This window comes from Salvelinus namaycush, chromosome 31, assembly GCF_016432855.1.
Source record: "Salvelinus namaycush isolate Seneca chromosome 31, SaNama_1.0, whole genome shotgun sequence".
Lineage (NCBI taxonomy): Eukaryota > Metazoa > Chordata > Actinopteri > Salmoniformes > Salmonidae > Salvelinus > Salvelinus namaycush.
This window is the reverse complement of record NC_052337.1, coordinates 46,669,570-46,690,636: the sequence shown is the minus strand read 5'-3', so window position 1 is coordinate 46,690,636 and position 21,067 is coordinate 46,669,570. Positions and strand designations below refer to the sequence as shown.

The 21,067-nt window shown below is 39.6% G+C and overlaps 1 protein-coding gene across 1 annotated transcript; it reads right to left on the bottom strand.

Annotated features, from left to right (window-relative positions):
• Positions 1-17,436: 17,436 nt before the first annotated feature.
• LOC120025647 (retinal homeobox protein Rx3-like) lies at positions 17,437-20,342 on the bottom strand. Its single transcript, XM_038970193.1, has 3 exons — positions 20,087-20,342; positions 19,655-19,884; positions 17,437-17,904 (listed from the first exon to the last, which is right to left on the bottom strand). Exons 1-3 carry the CDS (start codon positions 20,340-20,342, stop codon positions 17,437-17,439), a joined length of 954 nt encoding a protein of 317 aa, XP_038826121.1.
• Between the last annotated feature and the right edge of the window lie 725 nt (positions 20,343-21,067).

The window sequence follows — 21,067 nt, the reverse complement described above, 5'->3', positions numbered from 1 at the left end:
ATATAATACAAACAAAAAAACATACATATTCTGCGTTTGTTTTTGTTCCACCATCTTTGAAATGCAAGAGAAAGGCCATAATATAATATTGGAGTTTAGGCGCAATTTAGATTAAGGCCACTAGATGGCACCACTGTACGTGCAAAGTTTCAGACTGATCCAGTGAACCATTGCAATACTGCACAAAATGTTGTACCAAGGCTGCCCAAATGTGTCGAATTGGGCAATTGATACATTTTGAAGTACATAACTATAGAGAACATACAAAAATGATATGGTAATAAACAATTGAAGTTTACACACTCCAAGGAAGGTCATACATGATGGAAAAATAGCTTCCCTACAGAAAAGACACTAAGCTTCAGCCATCTAGATGGCCGAGTGGGTGTGGGGTCAGAAACAGCTGGGGTTCAAACTTTAGAACCCAGTTCCTACATTTGAATATAAAAATAGATTTTATCAAACAAAACTATGCTACATTTTATCTCTGGGACCCTCAGGATGACAAATCAGAGCAAGATTACTGAATGTTAGTACATTATTTACCTTCAGAGGTGAATGTATCAAACCAAGTGCCGTGCTGAAAGTTTTTTGTTGTTGTTGTGCACTCTCCTAAAACAATAGCATGGTATATTTTACCTGTAATAGCTACTGTAAATTGGCCAGTGCAGTTAGAACCTGTTAGTGTGTAGGGGGCGCTATTTTCACTTTGGGAAAAAATCGTGCCCAATTTAAACGGCCTCGTACTCTATTCTAGATCGTACAATATGCATATTATTATTACTATTGGATAGAAAACACTCTCAAGTTTCTAAAACCGTTTGAATTATATCTGTGAGTAAAACAGAACTCATTTTGCAGCAAACTTCCTGACAGGAAGTGAAAAATCTGAAATCGAGGCTCTGTTCCAGGGCCATCCTATTCAATTGCTTGAAATCTATGGATATACATGCACTTCATACGCCATCCACTAGATGTCAACAGGCAGTGGAAGGTGGAATGGGGTGTCTAGCTTGATCTGAGGTCGAACAAGAGCTCTTGGAATGACGTGACCCCAATTTCCTTTGTCTCCCAAGGCGCGGGAAGGAACCCCAGATTGCCTTCTGAAAAGCTTTCGGTATAGACGGCTAATATCTCCGGCTTTGATTTTATTTGATACATGTGATAATATCATCGTAAAGTATGTTTTTTCAATATAGTTTTATCAGATTATTGAACGTTTATCGGGAGTTTTGGCGTTTTCCGTTCTCTGCGTTTGGTGAAGATGGACATCTTCGCGCCACTTGGCTAGCTAAGATTGCTAATTCGACAGGAGAAGAGGACATTCTAAAACCAAACAACGATTTATTCTGGACAAAGGACTCCTTGTACAACATTCTGATGGAAGCTCAGCAAAAGTAGGAACCATTTATGATCTTATTTCGTATTTCTGTGGAAAATGTTTAGTTCTATTTTCCGCCCTCATTGCAGGCGCTGTCTCGCTATAACGTAAGCTGTATGTCGTACTAAAGTTATTTAAAAAAATCTAACACGGCGATTGCATTAACTTCTTGCCACTATAGGGGGTGCTGTTTTCGCATTAGCATAATTTCCTCTACAGATTAAACTGCCTCTTATTCAATTATTGCTCTTACATATGCATATAATTAATACCATTGGATAGAAAACAATCTATAGTTTCTAAAACCGTTTCAATTTTGTCTCTGAGTTAAACAGAAGTCATTTGACAGCACTTTCCCTGACCAAGAAGAAGAATGCAAGATGTGTATGCTCGCTTCAACGCTCTGCCTATATATGGTCACGCCACCTATGACCCGAAACACACTTCATTCGTCTTCCTCTGGGTGTCAAGAGGACGTCAGAGGAGAAATTTTTTGTTTACCTTGTACTGACGTGAAATAAGACCTATTTCTTTGGCGTGACCGACAACTTCCGGTTCTCTGACTCGCGCTATTTGGAGGTGCGATTGTCTACTGTTTTGCTGCCGTTACGGATGAAAACTATCTCCGTCTCGAAGTTTGTTTGATACATGTGACCATATCATCTTAATGTATGTTTTTTCAATATAGTTTAATCAGATTATTTGAATTTTTTCGGGAGTTTTGCCGTGTTCCGTTCTGTGACTTTTTTTTACTTTGGCCAGTCGACCAGTACATATGCTAAATGAAGAGGGAAAGTTGCCATTATGAATGGATTGAACGACTCATCAGGACTAAGGACACATTGATCAACATTCTGATGAAAGATCAGCAATAGTAAGACCCAATTTACGATGTTATTTCATATATCTGTCGTGCATGTGAACTGGTCGCGGGCGCCCAGCTGGTTCTGGCTGGCGTGGCTATGCTAATTTAGCGCTACATTTTGTTTTCGCTATAAAACATTTAATAAATCTGAAATATTGTTTGGATTCACCAGATGTTGGGCTTTCAATATCTGTACGCTGTGTATTTTTCTGAAATGTTTTAAGATAAGTAATTAGTTATATGACGTTGGTCTCTGTAATTGTTCTGGCTGCGTCAGCACTATTTCAGATTGCAGCTGCAATGTAGAACTGTGATTTATACCTGAAAAATGCACATTTTTCAAAAAAAAACTATGCTATACCATAAATATGTTATCAGACTGTCATCTTATGAAGTTGTTTCTTGGTTGTTGGCTATATATATTTTTATTTAGTCGAATTAGTGATAGCTACTGACGCAGGAAAAAACTGTTGGAGTAAAAAAATTGTGTCTTATGCTAACGTGGTTAGCTAATAGATTTACATATTGTGTCTTCCCTGTAAAACATTTTAAAAATCTGAAATGGTGGCTTTATTCACAAGATCTGTATCTTTCATCTGGTGTCTTGGACTTGTGATTTAATGATATTTAGATGCTACAATTTACTTGTGACGCTATGCTAGCTATGCTACTCAGTGGGGGGGGAGTGGGGGGTGATCCCGGATCCGGGTTGGTGACTCGTTAAAGGTTAAGAACAAATGTATCTTTCATTTGCTGTACAACATGTATTTTTTAGTAAAGTTTATGATGAGTTCTTTGATTAGATTAGGTGACTGTCCAAAATATCTCCGGTGAATTTTGTGCAGTTTGGCTACGTATTCACATTGTAAAACCAGGATTTGTAGCTCTAAATATGCACATTTTCGAACAAAACATATATGTATTGTGTAACATGATGTTATAGGACTGTCATCTGATGAAGTTTGTCAAGGTTAGTGAATAATTTAATATCTTTTGCTGGTTTTTGCAATCGCTACATTTTGCTGCTGATAAATGCGTTTGTGTGGTTGGCTAATGTGGTAAGCTAATAATATAATGCTATATTGTGTTTTCGCTGTAAAACACTTAAAAAATCTGAAATATTGGCTGGATTCACAAGATGTTTATCTTTCATTTGCTGTACACCATGTATTTTTCATAAATGTTTTATGATGAGTATTTAGGTATTTCACGTTGCTCTCTGTAATTATTCCGGCTGCTTTGGTGAAATTATTTATGGTAGCTGCAATGTAAAACTATGATTTTATACCTCAAATATGCACATTTTCGAACAAAACATAGATTTATTGTATAACATGTTATAAGACTGTCATCTGATGAAGTTGTTTCTTGGTTAGTGACTAATTCTATCTCTATTTGGGCAAGCTACCTGTGCTGTGAAAGAAATGTCTGTGCTTTTTTGTATTTGGTGGTGAGCTAACATAAATATACGTGGTGTTTTCGCTGTAAAACATTTAAAAAATCGGACATGTTGGCTGGATTCACAAGATGTTTATCTTTCATTTGCTGTATTGGACTTGTTAATGTGTGAAAGTTAAATATTTCAAAAAAATATCTTTTGAATTTCGCGCCCTGCATTTGAAGTGGCTGTTGTCATATTGTGCCCGGCTTCGGGCTTGCAGCCCAAAGAAGTTAAGAACTAGTGTATCTTTCATTTGCTATCCAACATGTATTTTTTAGTAAAGTTTATGATGAGTTATTTGGTCAGATTAGGTGAGTGTCAGAAATATATCCGGACATTCTGGGAAAAAGTTGCTACATTTTCACAATGTATAACCACGGTTTTCAGCTCCAAATATGCACATTTTCGAATAAAACATAAATGTTTTGTGTAACATGATGTTATAAGACTGTCATCTGATGAAGTTGTCCAAAGGTTAGTGATTTATTTTATATTTATTGCTGTTTTTTGCTAAAGCTATCTTTGCGGTGAATAAATGCGCTTGTGTGTTTGGCTATTGTGGTAAGCTAATATATTTCTATATTGTGTTTTCGCTGTAAAACACTTAAAAAATCGGAAATATTGGCTGGATTCACAAGATGTTTATCTTTCATTTGCTGTACACCATGTATTTTTCATAAATGTTTTATGATGAGTATTTATGTATTTCACGTTGTTCTCTGTAATTATTCTGGCTGCTTCGGTGCTATTTGTGATTGTAGCTGCAATGTAAAACTATGATTTATACCTCAAATATGCACATTTTTCAAACAAAACATAAATGTATTGTGTAACATGTTATAAGACTGTCATCTGATGAAGTTGTTTCTTGGTTAGTGACTAATTATATCTATATTTTGTCGGTTTTTTGAAAGCTACCTATGCGGTGGATAAATAGCATTGTGTGTTTGGCTATTGTGGTGAGCTAACATAAATATATATTGTGTTTTTGCTGTAAAACATTTTAAAAATCGGACATGTTGGCTGGATTCACAAGATGTTTATCTTTCATTTGCTGTGTTGGACTTGTTAATGTGTGGAAGTTAAATATTTCAAAAAAATATTTTTTGAATTTCGCGCTCTGCGAAGGCAGCGGAATGTTGTGGGTGTTCCGCTAGCGGAACACCGGGGCGAGAAAGGTTAAATAATGGTGAAATATATATATTTTTAAACATTTAAAGCTTTTTTTCCAACAATTGTTTAGACAGATTATTTTACTTATAATTCTCTGTATCACAATTCCAGTGTGTCAGAAGTTTACATACACTAAGTTGACTGTGCCTTTAAACAGCTTGGAAATTTTCAGAAAATGATGTCATGGATTTAGAAACTTTTGATAGGCTAATTTACATAATTTGAGTCAATTGGAGGTGTACCTGTGGATGTATTTCAAGGCCTACCTTCAAACCCAGTGCCTCTTTGCTTGACATCATGGGAATAGCAAAATAAATCAGCCAAGATCTCAGAAAAAAATTGTAGACCTCCACAAGTCTGGTTCATCCTTGGGAGCAATTTCCAAACGCCTGAAGGTACCACGTTCATCTGTACAAACAATAGTATGCAAGTATAAACACCATGGTACCACGCAGCCGTCATACCGTTCAGGAAGGAGACGTGTTCTGTCTCCTAGAGATGAACGTACTTTGGTGCGAAAAGTGCAAATCAATCCCAGAACAACAGCAAAGGACCTTGTGAAGATGCTGGAGGAAACAGGTTCAAAATATCTATATCCACAGTAAAACGAGTCCTATATCGACATAACCTGAAAGGCCGCTCAGCAAGGAGCACTGCTCCAAAACCGACATAAAAAAGACAGACTACGGTTTGCAACTGCACATGGGGACAACGATCGTACTTTTTGGAGAAATGCCCTCTGGTCTGATGAAACAAAAATAGAACTGTTTGGCCATAATGACCATTGTTATGTTTGTAGGAAAAAGGGAGAGGCTTGTAAGCTGAAGCACACCATCCCATGGTGTGGCAGCATCAGGGTGGCAGCATCATGTTGTGGGGGTGCTTTGCTGCAGGAGGGACTGGGGCACTTCACAAAATAGATGGCATTATGAGGTATGAATACTATGTGGATATATTGAAGCAACATCTCAAGACATCAGTCAGGAAGTTAAAGCTTGGTCGCAAATGGGTCTTCCAAATGGACAATGACCCCAAGCATACTTCCAAAGTTGTGTAAAATGGCTTAAGGACAACAAAGTCATGGTATTGGAGTGGCCATTACAAAGCCCTGACATCAATCCTATGAAAAATGTGTGGGCAGAACTGAAAAAGCGTGTGCGAGCAAGGAGGCCTACAAACCTGACTCAGTTACACCAGCTCTGTCAGGAGGAATGAACCAAAATTCACCCAACTTATTGTGGGATGCTTGTGGAAGGCTACCCGAAACATTTGACCCAAGTTAAACAATTTAAAATCAATGCTACCAAATACTATTTGAGTGTATGTAAACTTCTGACCCACTGGGAATGTGATGACAGAAATAAAAGCTGAAATAAATAATTCTCCCTACTATTATGCTGACATTTCACATTCTTAAAATAATGTGGTGATCCTATTTGACCTAAGACAGTGAATTTTTTGGGATTAAATGTCAGGAATTGTGAAAAACTGAGTTTAAATATATTTGGCTAAGGTGTATGTAAACTTCCGACTTCAACTTTAGCACCAATAACCTGTCTGTCTCCCTGCCTGTCTGCCTGTCTCCCACTTTTCTCACACTCTTTACCCTTTGTAGTATTTGAAACTATACAATGTCTTGCGGGAACCTGCACAATGTTATTACAATACATTATTTCAATACATTCTTAAAAATGCAGTATTTTCCGACACTACCACAGCCAGGTGCAATTTTGGGGAGGGACACAACAAATAAAAAATGTTGCATGTATGGCTCCTTACCACAATCAATCAGTATGGCAAAAATAATCTCTGCTCAGAGTGCCTTAGAAATTATTTTTGCAGAGAGAGAAGCTAGGAGGTTCTTCCACTGTGGATGATGAAGAATTTTCAGAATATGACTCTGTCAATTCGGAGTCTGACCGTGAGTTGGAAGAAGAGGATGAGATTGACCCTCAGCCAGCCAGTAGCCAGCCCCAGGACCAGCCCGTCAGCAATCAGCTGACGGGCTGACAGCTGCCTGTAGGAGAGGAAATATGGATATCAAAAGTTTTTGAAATTGAATGGTCTTCTTGCACAAGGAATGAGCCACCCCACATGGCTGCCATTGTGATAAGGATGCATCCAGGGCCGACGTGGATGGCGGTTACTCACGTGCAGGACATAAATTCTTATTTTGAACTGTTGATTCCAGACACCATCTGGTGAAAATCATTCTGGACTGCACTCATTTGCAGGGAAGGCGTGTTTTTGGATAGAGATGGAAGGAGATGGACTAAACGTATTTACATGCATACTTTGAGGTTCTTATCCTTGCTGGTGTTTTCAGATCCAATGTGGAATCCCTGTGGGATGCAGAAACTGGCAGAGAACTTTTCCTTGCAACAATGTCTCTGGAAAACTTCCACATTATTTCCAGGATTATGCGCTTCGATAACCGAGACACCAGACCAGCTTGGCGGCAGAGAGACAAGCTAGCTGCAAACAGGTCTGTGTGGGACAAGTGGGTGGACCGCCTCCCCCTGATTCCAGATCTCAATATGGAATCAAGATCTGGGCTGCCTGTGATGCTGCTTCATCATATGTATGGAACTTACACGTGTATACGGGGACGCCAGAGAAGAACCAAAAGATGTGGGTTGTCCTGGACGTGACACAGGGACTCCATGGCCACAACATCACATGTGATAACTTTTTCGCTTCACACAAGCTGGGACAGGAGCTCCTCAAGAGGAAGCTGACGATGGTAGGAACAGTACAAAAAACCAAGCGAGAGCTCCCACCTCAGCTGTTGAATACATGGAACAGGCCTATCAATTCCTCTAAGTTTGTGTTCATGGCCGACACGTCCCTACTGTCCTACGTGCTAAAGAAAGACGAAAATCTGGTACTCATGAGTACGCTATATGGAGAATCTGTGGCCAGGAACATCAAAAAACAGAAATCAGAATGGATTACAGTGACACAAAGGAGGGGTGGACAGTTTAGATGAGCTGGTGACTGGCTACAGCTGCAAAGAAGAACACTACACTGGACACTTGTGATATTCTTTAACATCTTGGACATCTTTGCGTACAATGCGTTTGTCATCTGGATGCCGTTGAACCCAGACTGGAACAGAGGGAAGCTCCAGAGGAGACGGCTCTATCTCGAGGAGCTGTGCAAGGCATTGGTAAGATCTCAAAATAGAGGACAAGTCTTTGAGTGCATGAAACCTCCAAAGATGGAGAGGGGCAGTTCATGGCTTGATCAGAGGAAGGTGGTCTGGGAGATTGATGAAGATGGAGTCTGGTGATGATCTTGTAGATGGCTACTCTGGGAACCAGCCTGAGTCATATAGCCACTGGACTTCTACCTCACAATGTATGGCACTCACTTGGGTGATGCCTCAGCAGCTCAGGCCACCAGAAAGTTCACCACACATAGTTCAGAGTAGTAGCCAGTTGTACTCATTACGAGCCCTCTGCCTCAGCACTGCATTCCTCTACTGCGTCTCCCAAATTCTATCACGCTTCAGGTGACTCTTTAATTGATACATGTGTAGGTACCCTCAAGTTTACTCAAAATATGTGGTTACAAATTATAGCTTCTTAGCTAACGTCTATACAACAGCAGGGCATGGTCAACAGTGTCGAAGGCCTTTGATAAGTCAATAAAAAGTGAGCATGTCCTGAGCATCTCGAATATCACCTACATCCTTACTTACAGCAGTAATTGTACTATGCTTGACTCTAAAACCCGGCTGGAATTGAGATACAACTGAGTTATTATAAAGAAAGTCTTTGAACTGTGAGTTCACCAGGTTTTCCAAAACTTTTGCCAGTGCAGACAGTTTAGATATGGGACGATAGTTATATAACTGGTTACGGATCTCTACCTTTATACAGGCGTGACATAGGCTGCTTTTGGAATGCTATTACTCACCAATTAAATATTTAATATATGAGTGAGAGAGGCAGCAATAAATCTATTTTAATATCAATAGATTTGAGTACCTTTACAACTTTTGAAAGCTCAATCTCGGTAAAATGAAATAAATTAACCGTAGGCCGGCATACGGCAGTTTCATTCACAGCCTCATTTGAGATGATAGGAAGGAGTTCATTATCAAATAAATGCCCAGCTTTAGCAAAATGCTCATTAAACATGTCAAGCAGTTTATTCTTGTCAGTCACATCCATTGAATTTGAGGTCAATTTCAGCAGAAGACCAAAGGAGTTTGTGTTAGCATTCATGGATTTAATGGTTTTCCATAATTTCGTCGGGTTATTGAGGTTTGTCTTGGTAGATTCATAATAGAAGCTAGATTTGCATTTCCGTATTAACAAGGTGCACTTATTAATCAGTTCCCTAACTGCCATTCAGTCTGGGAATTATCTTTTCTGGCTTTGGCCCATTGTGTATTTCGTTTATGGATCAAATCTGATAATTCCCCTGTAAACCAGGGATTGTCTCTACCTCTTACCCGGTACTTTTTAAGAGGGGCGTGTTTATCACAGATAGCAGAAAACATAGAATGAAAATAGGAGAATGCCTCTTCGATATCTGGAATAAGTGCAATCCTATCACAGTTGTATGCATAAAGTTCATGCAGGAATGCCTGCTCACAGAACTGCGTAAAATTTTGTTTTACTATGAACCGAGAGGGCACTATGGGGATTTTGGTGTCTCTAATGCAAGCAACTGCACAATGATCACTTAAATCATTAGGGAAATCCCAACGGCCGAGTATTTATGCGGATTGTTTGTTCATCAATATGTGTTGACTAAGAGATGTCTTTGGGATTGAGTCTTGTAACAACATTTATAATTTGACGAAAATGTAATGTATTGCACAATCCTCTTATGGCCTCAGAGTTTGGAGACCAATCCCCATTTAAATCGCCCAGAAGGACCATTTAATTTTTCCCCCAACCATGCATCAGTTCAGCCAGAGAATCCAGGGATGTGAAGCCGTAACTGATGTTGCGTTCAAGACAACTGGGAACTCAGGAAACAACGTGCTCCGACTAGGAAAAGTAGTTTTGAACAGTAATCCAACTCGGAATTACAAGTCAGAAACTCGGTCATCATCCTAGAGCTCAGACTTCTCTGACCTAAAGATCACCGACTTCACGATTTTTCTCAGTCTGAACTCGTTTTGTTTTCGAGTTCCCAGTTGTCTTGATCACACCAAAAGTAATATGTTTCGAACGTGATATACTGCATACTTTTTTACTAAACAGTATGTGCAAAATAATACATAGTATGATTAGCACACAGTATGCAGTTTAAGTAAGTAGTAGGCAAGCCATGATTGTAGACACGGCCAGACATGGTGGCGTAGCAGGAAGATCGGAATGCCGTGAACCAAGGGCTTGTGGTTTCAAATCCCAGTGGAGGACATGTTATTATGTCAAATATGTAAGTTGAAAGCACTGTATGGTAAAAGCATTGTGGAGTGTCCCCCCCTAATCTTGCCAAAAAAAAGAGCTGTGAATGGATCAGTGGTTCACTAATCAGAGCATTGATGGGCTCTGCCACAGTAACAAAGGGTGTAAAGATACAACTTTCAAAAAATAATGTTACTTTGGGATCATTAGGCAACGTCCTGATGAATGATAGACAGGAATGTTCTTGCAACGTTTCCGCGAAACGTGTCTAGAACATTACTATCTTATATTCTGAGAACATGGCAACCGTGTTCTGTGAATGTTTGGTGGGACATTAATGGAATATTCTCCTAACCCACAGAAAACTGGACACGTGAACATTCATGCATCGTTCTCATGAAACGTATCTAGAACATTCATGTATTATATTTTGAGACATTTTGACACATTAATGTTCTTGCAACGTTCCTATGAAATGGGAGTGTGAGGAACATGTTTGTTGGCCTCATAAATGCAAGCTAACTAGCTAATATTTAGAAAAACGTTTTGTTTGGCTAGAGATATGCAAACCGTTTGCAATCTCTTTACCGTTGCTTGCTAGCTTGCTGGCTAGCTACAGGGGTTAGCTGACTAATTAGCGACATTAGTTAGCTACTGTCATCAGTTGTTGTTGTGTTATTATCATATTTTGCCTATTCCACCTTTTGTAGAACGCATACTGGCATTTGAATATAGCGCGGTGAAAGGGAATCTGGACACACTGTGGACATGGTAGACATATTTCAATATAGGTGTAGACACATGACACGTTCGGCATTGCATGATCAGAACTCTATGATCCGAATACAAAAGCTGCATGAACTGTCAAGTCTAGACATGGCCAGAGACGAGCTCCGACCAACAGCAAATGTCTATCATGTGCGCACAGGGAACAATATCATGCTGCAGGCACCATAGAGAAGAAAAATACATATTTAGAAGTGATTATTGATCGCATGTCAGCTAACACACGTGGGATGTTGAAGTAAAGTCAAGTAAAAAAGCTGGAATTGAAAAACCGCCTTATTCGAATGCAATACATGTATTATTGAATGTGTTCGGGCTATGCGCATACCGTTCAGGTGGCAGGTGCCCAAAATGAAAAACGGGCTTTCATAATTCCTATCTCGATAATTCATTTTAAGATTGTTTAGCATAATTGTGGGCCTATTTATTTCTGCAACAACACACTCACTGATCCAAAATGTTAATGGGCAGTCACTACCATTATGGGAACTGTATTCACTTTTTATTCTGAGTTACAGCATTCACTCCACATAATACATAGTGCATTTATTATTATTTTTAATAAAAACCAAAACCGAACCGACCTCAAAAAGCACTAATCGCTCAGCAATAATAGCCAAGGACTAGGTGTGTGGAGACACATATTGTACAATATGAGGAGGAAATTATAGTCCTAAAAAATCTTTCCAGTTTCACTGACTCACCCAATGATGCGCAGCTCACTCACTGGTGATGGCCGCTATGTGCTCGTGCCATTGTTTTAACTTTTTCAAGTTGATAAAATATTTTGGTAGCCGACAGGAGACAGATTAGATTAGTCTTCATTTTTCAGCAGGATCAATATGCTTTCCAACCTGTGTTTTCCCGCGATTGTAATAGGATATTGCAAAAGGCCTGTTTTGTCTGCATGCTGTTCACTGACAGATTTGCCTTCCACCAAGTGTTGCTCACAATCTAGCCCGGTTACAGCCGTAACTCGACCTCGTTTCAAAGTTATCAACAAGTAATCTTATTTGTATGCCTAGAAATCACCAATGTAGACTGTTTGAAGCACACTTTTGTAAGTCTCAGTTACAAATGGCAGCTCCAATAAGCCCCCTATGTTGAATGAGAGGCTTGTTGAATCATGATTCTTTTGAGGTTTTAGTTCATCGTTCGGTAGGGGGGGTCCTACGTGCACTGGGCATTACTGAATCAAATCAACTAAATGAGTCGAATGATTCATTCTTTTGACTGAACGAGTTGAAAAGGTCTAATTAAGTCAAATGAGCCAAACTTCCCATCACTAAATGACTAGTGACTCTGGTGTCAGATTACAATACATATACACAGCCATTGAAGGCTGCAAAGTCCCACCTAAAATGTCATTAGTTCATGGAGTTTACGCATACGCATCACTGTCAAACGAAGCACAACGCTGGAAATCTGTCCGCATCCACAGAAACTAGTCCCCTCGTTCTATGACAAGCAGAGATGGTTTACAGTATATTGAATTCAAAACAGAGAGAGAGAGAGAGACTGCCACAAACTGGCAGTTCCTTAAAGTTTTGGCTGTATATGTAGCTGAATATGAATAAACACTTAGCTAAGTGGGTGTGGGGAACACATGACAGGCACTAATTTGCAATATAAGTAGTTAGTATTGTTAGGGGTGCGTGACTGGTGGCAGGGAAGTCAGACGCAGGAGAGCAGAACTAGGTAATAGCCGGAGCAGTATAATTGTAAAACCAACGGCATAACGAAATAAACAAACATGGGTACAAAACCTGACGTGCACCAGTAACATGTGCACAAGCACTTACAATAAACAATTCCACACAAAGACCTGGGGGAACAGAGGGTTAAATAGACAACAATAAATGAGGGAAATTGAAACCAGGTGTGTAGGAAAACGAAAAATGGATCGAAGACGGCTAGAAGACCAGTGACGCCGACCGCCGAACACCGCCCGAACAAGGAGAGGAAACGACTTCGGTGGAAGTCGTGACAAGTATTTTACAAAGTAGCCCATTAAAAGCAAATGGTCATCTATAAGGCAGTTATTCTGAGACTTTCTTCTTTGCCTAATACAGTATATTTGTTTATTAATTCACAACTAGGTTGTTGCTGGTGTAACAGTATAACTTTAGACCGTCTCCTCGCCCCAGCCCGGGCGTGAACCAGGGACCCTCTGCACCCATCAACAACAGTCACCCACAAAGCATCGTTACCCATCGCTCCACAAAAGCCGCAGCCCTTGCAGAGCAAGGGGAACCACTACTTCAAGTCTCAGAGCAAGTGACGTCACCGACTGAAAGGCTGCTAGCGCGCACCACCGCTACCTAGCTAGCCATTTCACATCGGTTACACTGGGCTCATCACAGTCCGTGTGGTTCCCTGGAAACCCAGTGATGCTTAGCACAGACAGTTTAGCTGCTGCTGCAGTAGAGTCAAGTGGAGGTAGGAAGAAAACAGAGACACACACACATGTACTGCCAGTTTCTTAATATTTTGGCTCTATATTATATATACAGTTCATCCTTGGGGGGGGGCACATATGACAGGCACTCATTTCCAATATAAGTAGTTAGGCTGTTATAATGTTATAAATTATTAAAGGCCAAGGATAAACTATTAGGCATTTACTCAGTGATTTTCTTCTTTTCTCAAAAAAAGAAGTTTTATTCATTCACAACTAAGATGCTTCTGGGCTCAGCACAGACAGAGTGAAAGCTGAGGAAAACAAGAACAAGCACAGTGACAACAGAGAAGGAGAAGCACAGACAGACAAGCGTGAGTGTGGGTGTGGTGCAGGTGCAGGTGTGGTGATGTGTGCTGGTGTGGCTAAAATGTAGATAACAGAAGTACAAGCCACTTTGAGAGACGTCGTCCTGGGACTAACATGAATTTGCAATATAGGTCAAGTCACCAACAGTACAAACATTTAGCATGCATGGAAAGGGTACACCCTGATGGCCATTGTAAAGCAATATATTTCCTTCTCCATTCACATGAGCTTGTACGCATCCTCCATATGTGCGGGTTTAGCTAGCTCATCGTTTACAATAGGAAAAGTGAATGGGAAAAGAAGTTTGAAGTTTCTTCGCCTGTCTGTGTCTTATTTAAAAAAAAAAAAACTCCAAAACTTGAAAGCTCTGTTTGTTAAGGTCATTTTACGATGTCAGGCCTGAAAATATGTTCAGCCATTTTGGCACAGTGGCTCACTACCCAAACCAGACGCAATTGGTTTCAAGTGGCCAAGAGACATCGTGATCTCCTACTACTATCTAGTGGACGAACTTGGAATCAGACAGAGGATATATGTACATCAGTGGATAGATAGAGACTTCAGCTTTCTTCTTCTCATAGTTATATCATTCCAATGGGAATAAACACATGTTTAGAGTAAAAGATCTAAGATTTTTTCATTTTTATTATTATTATTCCTTTTGAAACAGTAATTGATGACATATTTGATCTGAAACCTAGACTTTCAAATCTCTTACTCCCAATGAAATTGAGGACACCCCCCCCCCCCCTCCCCCAAAACCACCCAGTTTTGAAAGTAGACTAAATAATACATTGTTTAATAGGAAGAAAGGTGTAGTAGACAACTTTCTTAACAAAATAAAGCTGGGACTCAAAAGGTTGATTGATACGTTTCTCCTTCTTCATAACACTAATGTCCACTAGAGGGAACCGGACACCATGTTCACTTGTTCCCCTCTGCTCTGTGACTTGAGATTTAAATTAGCAATAAGCGTGAATATAAAACCACTTGTTTTCTAAAAAGTTGAAAGCATTCTGCAAAAGCAATCCTCTTCAAAAAAATAATAGAGTTCTATTGTAAAAAAATATATATGTCTCTCTTTTTCTCTCCAAACCAAATGTTGACTGAGTCTTCCAAATGAATAAGAAATGCCCATTGTGCATGGTGAAGCTATGACACATGTCGTGTAAACAACAACACAATGCATGTGCATATCATAGGACGTATGACAATTAATGAAATAAGGGATAAGTGTGCAAATAAGGGATACGTGTTGATGTAACTATGCAGTTTTATTTCCATAAAATCATTCACGTATGGAGATATACAGCACCTGGACAATTGGTCATGAACATTTGTAAAGTCAGCTGCACAAACTGGAAGAACACTGAAAGAAAGTTATCTAGACAAGGGCTTGGAAACAATAATAAATACATTGATTAATCCTGGGATGTGATTGTCTTAGCAGAAGTACATATACATAACAGAAGATAATTGTTCAAATAGGGATGCAAAATGTTAACATAGAAACCAGGTCGCAGGCAATTTTACATTTGAACATTTCCACTTTCTCTTCAATGTCATCCTTCATTCAGTAAGGGGGGGGGGGGAATTCATACCCGAATCCCCCTTTTTATACACTTTTCTTTTTAAGCGTATTCTGACCTTGACCTTGCGGATGAGAATATCATGCTATTCACAACCTATTCAATGCTATTCACAGAAGTGGAGGCGAGGCAGAGGTGTGTCTGCAGATATTCAGACCTTGACTTAATTCCCTCATAATTCCACCACTTTTAAAAAAGACGAATAAGGTCGAGCAACCTGTCAGTTCCAAGTGGAACAGGATCTACATAATTATTTTCCAATAGAAATAACACCAAATCTCCATGCACTGTAATTTATAAATTGATAAGAGCTATTAATAAGACCTAGGTAAATTAGTAAATAGTTAGGACAAGGGGATTGTAAATATAAATGACAGTTGTTTTAGATCTATTTTATTTTATGATCGTTGGAGACAAATGTGAAACCAGTCATATTTCAGCAAACTGAAAAGCATGTCAACATGACAGGTGTTTCGGCCTCTTTTCCACAGTGAAGTATAAATAGCTGTGTCATTACTCAGAATTGTAGGCCTATGGCTTCATCATTTGCAGGAGTGAAATTTGGAGATCCAAGCTGAGGCTGTAGCCTATGGAAACCTGTGTGCACTGATCAAGTAGAGCAGAACCTACCTAGTTGATAGGTAAAAAAAACAGTAAAAAAAAAATATATAATTACTTTCCTAACCCTAAATAATATACAAGATCAGAGTATTTTTTTATCTACCAATTGGTGCTGAAAAGGAAAGAAGAATGCATGTATTTACAAGGCTTTCTTTCATTGGTCCCTAAACATTCTGAAACATTCCCTCCATAGACGGGTTAGCTGAGAACTTCCCGAAAACCATGTGTTGTTATGAGGTGTTTTGACTGTCACGTCTATGCTATGCTATGCTAACATGTCAAAAAATTAATTGTGCAACTTTATTCATGTTTTCAATAAACATTGGAGACTAAATATACACTGCTCAAAAAAATAAAGGGAACACTTAAACAACACAATGTAACTCCAAGTCAATCACACTTCTGTGAAATCAAACTGTCCACTTAGGAAGCAACACTGATTGACAATAAATTTCACATGCTGTTGTGCAAATGGAATAGACAAAAGGTGGAAATTATAGGCAATTAGCAAGACACCCCCAAAAAAGGAGTGATTCTGCAGGTGGTGATCACAGACCACTTCTCAGTTCCTATGCTTCCTGGCTAATGTTTTGGTCACTTTTGAATGCTGGCGGTGCTCTCACTCTAGTGGTAGCATGAGACGGAGTCTACAACCCACACAAGTGGCTCAGGTAGTGCAGTTCATCCAGGATGGCACATCAATGCGAGCTGTGGCAAAAAGGTTTGCTGTGTCTGTCAGCGTAGTGTCCAGAGCATGGAGGCGCTACCAGGAGACAGGCCAGTACATCAGGAGACGTGGAGGAGGCCGTAGGAGGGCAACAACCCAGCAGCAGGACCGCTACCTCCGCCTTTGTGCAAGGAGGTGCACTGCCAGCGCCCTGCAAAATGACCTCCAGCAGGCCACAAATGTGCAAACAGTAATATTGTAACAAAGGAACAAACAGTAATATTGCTAGCATGCTAGTAGATACCATAGACTACCTCTAACTTCCTTCAAACAGGGTGCAGAGACATAAAAATGGTATCCATGAGTTCATCTGATTCTGGGGAAGTAGTTAAAAGGCTTCATTGCCAAAATCCCAAAGTATCCCTTTAAGGGAGTATGCAAGCACAGATGTTCACTTCACCTAGCCAACCGGACCTACGCAGCTTATTTGGATACCTTTACGCACCTGCACAAGGTAAGTATGAAAAGTAGACCAGAGTAAACCAGATGTATCTTGGTGAATGCAAACATTACATTGATGAGGAAAGTACATTATATAACTTGAATATACTGAGAATGCACAAAAAACACTGACTGGGATGATAATCTAAACCATTGAAGAAGACAAAAAAACTTTGTTCATCATCTTGTGGAGAAGAGTCCTCTAGCACATTGGACTTTAATGTCTATAACGCAGCAACAGTACATTCAGTAGAAGTCTTTAGTCTTTGCATTGCCTCAGAGGGATGCAAGCCAGCATCCATCCTCACCATGTTTTCCAATAGACTGAATATGCTCCTTAGCCTTCATCCTCAGAGACACAATACTAGAATTACGAGGATCCAACTCCTCCATAGTTAAATTGTCCACGTACCCAGACGCTGAGCACTGGTACGGGGGCGGCGGAGGAGGACACAGAGAACCAATATGCCCGAAACTGGGGGAGTTGAGAAAGGGTGGAGGAGTGTAGCTGGAGGTTCTTTGGAGGCCCTGAGATGGGCTGGTGATGAACCCGGAAAGGGACTGCAGGGGGGTGGCAGTGGTGGTGGGAGTGCTGAGCCATGGCTCCACCTGTAGCCCGGAGCCCAGAGACTGGGAGGAGGAGCGGCTGAAGGACAGGAAGGAGGAAGTGTCCTGGAGCTTGATGGAGCTCACCTCCAGCTTCTCCTGGCGACGCCACTTGGCCCGACGGTTCTGGAACCACACCTGGGATGGAATCATCACAACATTATTTTAATACATTCTGGAATTCAACATTATGAGAACTGGGGCGATTATACACAGAAACGAGATTCAGGGGCACTTTGACCATATCAGTAAAATATTGAAATACCATACAGATGTAGGACCTTAATTTGAGCCAGTTTGCTACAGCAGGAAATGTATCCTGTAGCAACAGGAAGAATGAATTATTATATGGATTAGAATTAACTGTCATTTATGTAGGGTTGATACAATTTTCTTAAGGGAAAATCAAGTCTGAAATTTCAAAGTGGAAATTACAAACTTCAGAAGGCTTTTTAAACTTCAAATATACATTACAAGTTTTACATTTCCTGCAGTGCAGGAACGTTCTCTTGCAACATGGTGATGAAATGAAGATCCTACATCTGCACATGATTTAACCCTAACAATGATAACACTGCTGAAAGGCAGATGACAGAAAGCTTAATCAGAATACGTCTCTACTTAGTTCGACCTCTTTGCCAAAATGTATGTCAACTTAATAAAACATTTCTGTGTCAACGAAACTCAATTGCCTATCTCTCCAAATATTAGCACAACAACAGTCTATTGTAAAACTTTGCTTTGGTAGGCTATTTGAAAATATGTCATATCTTTAATGGGAAGATATCTACTATTTGAATATATGAATGATAACTGTCAACCTTTGTGTAATACATGATGCACTATGATACTGTTACAAATGAAATGTCTTAAACATAATGATGCATCATTGGAATAACTTTAGTTATCTAAATAATATCTATATAATGTAAGTATACAGAACAGGTCTTGAACTCAATGAGATCTTGCAGATAAAATACATGATTATTTACTTAACATCATTAATGGCTTAGTAGACTCAATGTATAGTTTGAGTATAGAATCTTATTGATAATCATTTCAAAGACTTGAAACGGTTTAAACGTATAGACAACAATTATTATATAAAGCCCTGCTCCACAAACTCTCGACTTAACTAACATCACTGTTAAGATTTAAAATGCCAAGTTATCAAACCCATTTACATGGTTGGTTAACTCTGTAAACTCATTCGGAGTCTAGAGAGTTAGGATAATCAGAATTCATTTTCTTGCATCTTATGTGTGGAATGATAGACAGTACACTTCAAAATTGGAGGAATTGGTGTCTAGAGCATTTCAAAAGATTGTTAATAAGGGACCTTTTTACTGAAGAATGTATCTGTTTTACTATGATTGTGTTTTGCTTTTGGTGTATTGTTGTGTATAATACCGTGTATTTGATTGTGTGTATTGTATTTTGGTGTGTAGTGCTATACATGGCTCATCTAGAAAAGAGACCTTGGTCTCAGCATTGACTTAGTGTCAACATTAATGTGAAAAAAAGGGCTATTATCATCAAATACCGTATGTGACAATTTACTTAATAGTGAAGAAGTTAGGCCTAATATAAATTGCAATAACATATTTTAGTAGTCCTGACATTAGCCTAAGGTTGTAAATTAAAAAGATTAATATTCAACTAAAGAGGATGATTATTTCACGAACCACATTGTATTTAAACTTTATTGATAAGACTCAGACACACAACTTTTGTTAAATGTGTCACAAATAGGATAAGACAAGAACTTATGTTGAGCCCATGCAAGAAACATTAATTGATAGACCTCGATTTTTTTTACTTATTTTACACAGAGTCGAACTTCATACACATTTTCAACAACGGACTCAGTTGCTTGCTCATAATGTACCTGTACTCGGACCTCGGGAAGATGAACTTTCAGCGCGATCTCCTCTCTGCTGTAGACGTCAGGATAGTGCGACTTTTCGAACGCTCTCTCCAGCTCGTGCAGCTGAAAGGTGGTGAACGTGGTCCTATTGCGCCGGTGTTTCGTCTTTGGATTCTCATCAACGTACAATTTATCCTCCCCTTCAGGTAAGTCAGGACTGACAGAGGCCCCCGAACTGCTGCAGCAGACACCTGAAAAATACATTATAGGCTGGATCAATTTATGAACTTCTGAGCTATATTTTCCAACCTTTTACTCTGATTCAAATGGCTACTGGCACACATATGTAGGCCTAAACATGGAATAAATAACAATAAATAGCCTACTGGTATGAAAGAGAACATTTTGAATCAATTTTAAATCAATTTAAAAAATATTTTCACTGTCACTTACTGTCAAAACTTTTTGGGTTGAGTTCTTTCTTCGGGGATGACATAATTCCGTTTCCTCTCGGCTCAGCGGGTTTTCCTGATCCATTGTAGGACACAGATTGATGAAACATATTTTCGTCTTTAAATCCCAATATTGCTTCAATACTGTGAACCCTCGTTGCGGCTTGATTATGGTTATTCCAGGGGCTTCGGACAAAACGTGCAGAAGGTGACAGGCGCTCTTCCATGACTTCGGGAGCTGAACCAAGAAGCCACATTTGATGTATAAAATGTTCTCAAACTAAATTGAAATGACACTGAAAAATAAATGTAAACTCTCGAGAAAGTTATATTTAAGTCTTCAGAATGCATAACAAAATGTTGAAATAGAATGAAACACAGACTGTTGACTAACAAATCTGTGTAAGGCATGCATCGCAACTGAGTATAGAGGCCACCTAGCTGACACTCTACTAGAGGTCTTGTCATATAGAGGACGCTGTATCTTCTGGGGTTTATAAAGTAGTCCCCTCGGTAAGACCCCCGTGTCCCTCAGTCCATGTGACAGCTCCCACCTCTCCACTAGACACGTCAAAAGAAGAATGTCACGTTCGATTTGACCCAGCCCTGCGGTTTAGGGGTAACTACATTGTCCTCATTGAACCAATGCACCAATGCAGAGCTAGGCTACACTAACTCCTCCCCAAGACAAGTCTTCTGCTGTGCTTGTCAGTCAGTCAGTGTTGTTTTATAAACCGCCTTACATAAATCTTAAATCCATCTTTCCCTCCATCTCCAGATGTCATGTGCTGCATCCCAAATGGCATACTATTCCCTATTCCCTATACAGTGCAATACTTTTGACCATGGGGCCATAGCATTCTGGTCAAAAGTAGTGCTCCATGTTGGGGATAGGGTGTCATTTGGGATGCAAAATGCTTATGGTGGCCTGTAAAATTAGCTGGTGGGGTAGGAGAGTATGGTTTAAGGTGTCAGAACAAAA